General features: G+C 55.1%; 1 protein-coding gene across 1 annotated transcript; it reads left to right on the top strand.

Moving 5' to 3' along the window:
* Positions 1-1789: 1789 nt before the first annotated feature.
* On the top strand, positions 1790-5429 carry TNNI1 (troponin I type 1 (skeletal, slow)). Its single transcript, XM_009572460.1, has 6 exons — positions 1790-1825; positions 2468-2599; positions 2686-2775; positions 3245-3421; positions 4801-4911; positions 5272-5429. Exons 2-5 carry the CDS (start codon positions 2474-2476, stop codon positions 4906-4908), a joined length of 501 nt encoding a protein of 166 aa, XP_009570755.1. The 5' UTR covers positions 1790-1825; positions 2468-2473; the 3' UTR covers positions 4909-4911; positions 5272-5429.
* Positions 5430-5681: the final 252 nt, after the last annotated feature.

Genomic DNA, 5681 nt, shown 5'->3' with positions numbered 1-5681 from the left:
GGAATCTTTGGGGTTTCAAACAGTTTCCAAATTTAGGGGGATGCAAAGAGATCAAGGCAAAAAATCCCAGCTTTGCTGTTTCAGTTCTAAGGAAAAGGACTAAACCCACCACTGGAAAATGCTGTTTCTTTCTGAAATGTGGCTTCAGTTTGCTACTCCTGGTAGGAAAGAGAGAAAAAAAAATTGATTGGCATTTTCCCACACATTTTTCTGTTACCTAAACTTATGCAGTGCCCTGGCTTCTTGGCAAGAGAGGGAAGTGTTAGAGGCAGTGCCGGGGAAGCTAGCGAGGCAGTGCATTTTGAAGCAGCTGCCGGGGCATAGGATTACCAAGCAAATTTAAAATATGAAACCGTAAGTATTTCACCAGGGACGCAGATGCTAAAGGAATCTGCTCAGCCACTTGGCTGTGACTTGTTGCCCCTTGCTCCGTCACTCCCGAGATGGGTTTTTGCTCCCCCACCCGTGCGGTTGCCCACGCGGAGCTGCGGGATGGGACTCCCCAAGCTGACACAGTGCGGGGGGCCCCGAGGCACCCCGTTTCTCCTGAGCTTTCCAGCCACGCTCGCCTCCATCCCCTCGCCCCGAGCTGGGGTGGGCGATGCAGCTGGCGGGGGAGCAGCTCAGTGCTTGGGAAAACCCCCGAGGAGCAGGAGACCGAGTCCTGCAGGGCCGGCTGGAGGCAGGTTGGAGCTTGCCCAAAATAAGGTTTCCTTGGAGCTAGGCAGTTCGTCTTGGTGTTTCACAGCGGGATGGCGAGGCTGCGGAGTCGCTTCCCTCTGCCAACAGCACGGGGCAGCACCGGACCTCAGGAGCATCCCGCCGCCACCGCTTTCTGGGTTCGGATAGATTTGGGATTTGCTCCTTTGTTTCAGCTTCTTTCCCTTTTTTTTTTTTGCAGGTGAACAGCGCGACGCCGCAATGCCAGAGCCGTAAGTAGCACGAGTTTCTCTTGGAATTCGCTAAATCCTCGCCTGGCCGCTGGGCTGCTCGTGCCAGCTGAGCTCGTCCGTTTTTGGGGGGGTTCAGCTGGGAGACCAGCCCATGCTCAAGACCTCTGTGCCATTCCCCTTGCAAAAACTGTCTTTAAATAAAAATTGTTAGCCATTTCAATGTCCCGATTCAAACCTTGGAGATTTCCTAGGTCCCAAAATAGGGATCTGAGGTGGGCAGCACCACTTGCTTTGCCATGAGGCTCTTCGTAGCATATCATACAACTATAACATATTCCTTGGCATGAATAGAAGGGAGAAATCTCCCTGCAAGGCTTTCATCAAGCAACGACACTGAGATGCCCCAGCCCTGCAAACCTGAACAGGATCCAAGCATGCTGCGTGATAGTCCCTGCGTGGGGAGCACATGAATGAGGGTGTTGTGGTCCGAGCCGCAGGGACCGAGCTGGGGCTGGCACGATGGGCACTGTGACAGCTCGTGTGCCGTGTTTGAGTGGCATTTTGGCTTTCTGAGCAGCGGCCCTGAGCACCCACTACACTTCCAGAGAGCACCGTCATCTCAGACCTGGCTCACTTGCAGGTGGCAACTATTAGAGAAATAAGGAAACCAACTGCAATCACATGAGATGCTTTTCTTGGCTGTCACCTCTTTTTGACTCTTATTCACTGATGCTCTGTTCTCTTCTCTTGTTCCTTATTGCTCCTTCCTGAACGCACGCCTGCCTGCAGGGAGGTAAGTGCCTTTCCTTTCGGGAGCGATCTCGATGCTACTCTGCATTTGCTGTGAGTTTGTTTTCAAAGGTTTTTTTTTTCCTTCCCCTTTCCCCTAGAGAAAATCCAAGATCACAGCCTCACGCAAACTCTTGTTGAAGGTGAGTCCTGAGGGTTGGAAACTCCCTGGGGTTTGTCTTGCTGAGGAAAAGGAGCTGGGGTTGAAGTGCGTGGTCGGTGGGACAGCGATGAGGTGTACGGCAGAAGTATGGGCCTTGGGGAGCAGCTCCCGTTCCCACCTCTTGTCTTCTCAAAAATCCTCACTCATGTGGGCTTTGTGGTCCGTACACCAAACAAACCTCCCCTCACCTCCACTTTACTGAGGTGGGGAGAGACTCTGACGCCTTCTGCTCTAAAACCACAAACCTTGTGTTTGTGCACCAGCAGCTCTGCAGCAGAAGCTTGGGAGCTCCCCGGGTTGTGGCCTGGCAAAATCATTTACTGCCACAGCAGAGCAAACCAATGCAAAGAAAGTGCCGACGTCGGCATCCATGGGGACCACCGCCACCGCAGCCCCGTGGTGTCTCTGGCCCTGCTGTTCCTCCTGCCTTCAGGGTCACCACACAAAAGCTGTAGGGATTTTTTGATGTGTGTTGCAGCAGCACAGTGATTTTGGGAGGACAGCGAGGGGAGGTCTGGGAGGCAGACAGGACGGTCCCATCCTACAGATGTTGCGTGAGGAGGCTCAAGGGGAACAGAGGAGCCTGTCTGTTCACACTTCTGCCATTTACTTGTGCTCGTAGAGTTTGATGCTGGCAAAAGCAAAGGAGGAGTGGGATCAGGAGATCGTGGACAAGCAGTCAGAGAAGGAAAGATACCTGTCTGAGCGGATCACACCACTGCACACCAGTGGGCTTTCCTTGAGCCAGCTCCAGGTATTTCTCAGGTCTGAGGGTGGAGTGAGCTCCTCGGGAGCATGGGGGGCATCGCTCACGGCTCTCCTGTTGTGTTTGGCCCCCAGGACCTGTGCAGGGAGCTGCACGAGAAGGTTGAAATTGTTGATGAAGAGAGATATGACATCGAAGCGAAATGCAACCATAATACTCGGGAGGTAGGAGGCAGGATGGGCTGTTTGCTTCAGTGTTAGCTCCCTCCCAGATGGTAGCTTGGGCCTCGATGGGGGTCTGTCTTGGACTGGGCTGAGCTTGGATGTGGGGCATGCACCAGGCTTATCTAAAGGTTGGTATTTGCTCTGCAAGGCATCACTCAGCACAGGGTTTGTCCCTGCCTCAGGGAGCTCAAGCTGTCCACTGGGTCCTCGCTCTTCTGGTCATCCCTTGTGGGTCTGAGAGCTCCCTCTCGTGGTATGGCTGCCATCCGAGCAGGTTGGGGCAAGGCAATGACAACAGCTCTATGCTAGGGTGAACAGTCCCTTGGTGAAGGTGGTCCTCATGGCTGCAGGAGAGGCAAAGACCCCCTGGGGCTCAGTTTCGGCAAAGACTCCTGCTTCACACAGGAACTTTTTGTGCAAGGCAGCCATGTGATGCCCTCCCACTCCTCCTTCTTTCCTCAATCTGCAGATTAAAGATCTGAAAATCAAAGTGCTTGATCTCCGAGGAAAGTTCAAGCGACCCCCCCTGCGGCGAGTCCGCGTCTCCGCCGATGCCATGCTGAGGGCTCTGCTGGGCTCCAAGCACAAGGTTTCCATGGATCTGAGAGCCAACCTGAAGTCTGTCAAGAAGGAGGACACGGAGAAGGTGGGTGACTCTTCTAGAGGTCAGAGATGGAGACATCTCCTAGGGATGCCTTGCCCTTCTCCAAGGTCCCCTGTGAAGCCTGCGTGGGTTGTGATCATCCCTTGTAAGCCTCAGAAATAGCATGGGGCAGTCCTTGTGAGGCACTGCCCACTGCAGGATGTTGTAGGACCACGTGGGAGCAGTTTGACTGGGCCAGGTAACTGGTGGATGATAACAAGTGAGAGTTAGGGCTACATCCATGATGCTTTTCCCTCCCAGAGCATGTGGGGGTCTTTCAGCTGGGGCCCCCTTGGCATGTCTGTTGAGCTGCACTTGGAGGGAGTTTGGTCTTTGGTCTTCTAGGGAACCAGGAGAGCTCCTATTCAGTGCAATCACGCCCAGAAAACACCCAGGAAACTCCCAGACCCAGATTAGATAAGACAGAGCAAGCCCAGCAAGCATGCTTAGCCTGAGATACACGGCCCAGTTCACTCCGGCTTTGCAGAGACGCGAGAGGGGAAAGTCTCTCAATACCAGAGACGGACAGTGATGCCCAAACCTGCCTGAGGTGTGCAGGCACCCCAACTGCAGGAGTTGTGCTGCTTTCCTAGTGCCTCTCCCTAAAGGGGTTTTACCCCTTGGTCCCAGCTCAGCAGGTTGGATAAGAATCTCAATTTTCAATTATTTTTCCATTTTCTCCCCTCTGTTGCTAACAGGGCACATTTTTCAGTCCTTTGGATAAAAACTGTGTTTACAGCCCTCAACATCAGGTGGTGAATAGATCTGAGTTTATTCTAGATGTCGTGAGATGATTTTGGGGCATGGCTTGTAATCTATGAACGCTTATGTGTTGGCAGAGCAGACACTTGGGCATGCTCCCAGAGCTGCCATCATCTCCCCTTTCTGCTCTCGAAGCGGCTGCCAGGCTCTCACTGTCACACCAGCAATCCCAGTCCCCTCCAAAAGTTTGGAGAAGATGGTAGAGATGGGTTTTTGTGGGCTGGGAGGTCTCTGCAGAAGGTGTTTTTGCTTGCATTTGCCCTGGTGTGCTAGTGTAAATATGGAGTGATTCCCATGTGCTGATTTCTTCCTCCTAAAGAGATTTTCTGGGTTTTTTGTGCCTTCTGGTGCATGAATGCAACTTAGCCAGGCTTGGGGGGGGGTATCCACAAGAATCCGGACCTCCTCGCAGAGATCAGACCGCTGTTTGCCGTCTTCCCAGCCAGATCCACTTGCAAGGGCACACGGTATAGCTGGCTCCAAGGGAGAGGGCGTTTGCAACAGGGCAGCTGCCTTCCTCTGCTGCCTGCATGCGGGGCCGAGGGCTCTGCGCAACGGGGTGGGACAGCGTTGGGCTGCGGGCCGCCCCATCACACCCCCGTCCCTGTCCCTCCCGGCAGGAGCGCCCCGTGGAAGTGGGCGATTGGCGCAAGAACGTGGAGGCCATGTCGGGGATGGAGGGGCGAAAGAAGATGTTCGATGCTGCCAAGTCCCCCACGGGCCAGTGAGAGGTAGGGGACCGGTTTGCCTTCCCCTGCAATGCCCGGTGCTTCATCCCTGATCTGTGCTTGTGGCCGGGTGAACGCAGGAACACCCCCACTTATTACAGAAAAAGGCATCTCCTGCCCCATCTCCCACCCCACACTTGGGACAAGTGCCTGTCCCGCATGTCCCCGCCATGGAGCCCCTGCCAGCAGCTATCCCGCTCTCCCAGCTTGTCCTCCCTGGCTCTCTGGGGTCATCCACCCATGCTGCACTCATCCTGCACAGTGCGGGTGCTGCTGGCACCAGCTTCAGGCTGCTGGAAGCAGGGCTGCTTTCAGCAAAAATCCTCTTCTGCCCCACTGCTCTGCTCTGTTTCTTTCCCACAGGAGCATCGGGAAGAAGAGCCTCCCCACCCCTGCTGCCTGCCTCCCTTTCCCTTGCTGCCCCTCTGTGCTCTTTACGCCCTTACCCTGAATTCACCACCGAGCTGAAACACGTGGACAACTGTGTGGGAAGATCTGACCTTCTTTCTTCCAGCTCTGCCATCAGCTCTGCTCCCGCACAGCCCCAGCACAGCGGCTCCCCGGTATCACCGGCATGGGCCATGCTGTCTCCAAGGGGCCACTGGCCATCCCTCCCCTCCCACCACTGCAGAGAGGCCCCGGGGACGGCTGCTGGTCCTCCCACTCCCCCATCCTCCGGCAGGTGCAGCCTGAGATGTACCCGCGCGGCTGCACGTGTATTAAAGGACGGTCTCCCGGGCAGAGCGCCGCGTGGGCTCGTCACTGTGGGAGCA

The sequence above is a fragment of the Fulmarus glacialis genome, unplaced genomic scaffold (assembly GCF_000690835.1).
Source record: "Fulmarus glacialis isolate BGI_N327 unplaced genomic scaffold, ASM69083v1 scaffold12332, whole genome shotgun sequence".
In the NCBI taxonomy this organism is placed as follows: Eukaryota; Metazoa; Chordata; class Aves; order Procellariiformes; family Procellariidae; genus Fulmarus; species Fulmarus glacialis.
This window is presented reverse-complemented; position numbering and strand designations above follow the sequence as displayed.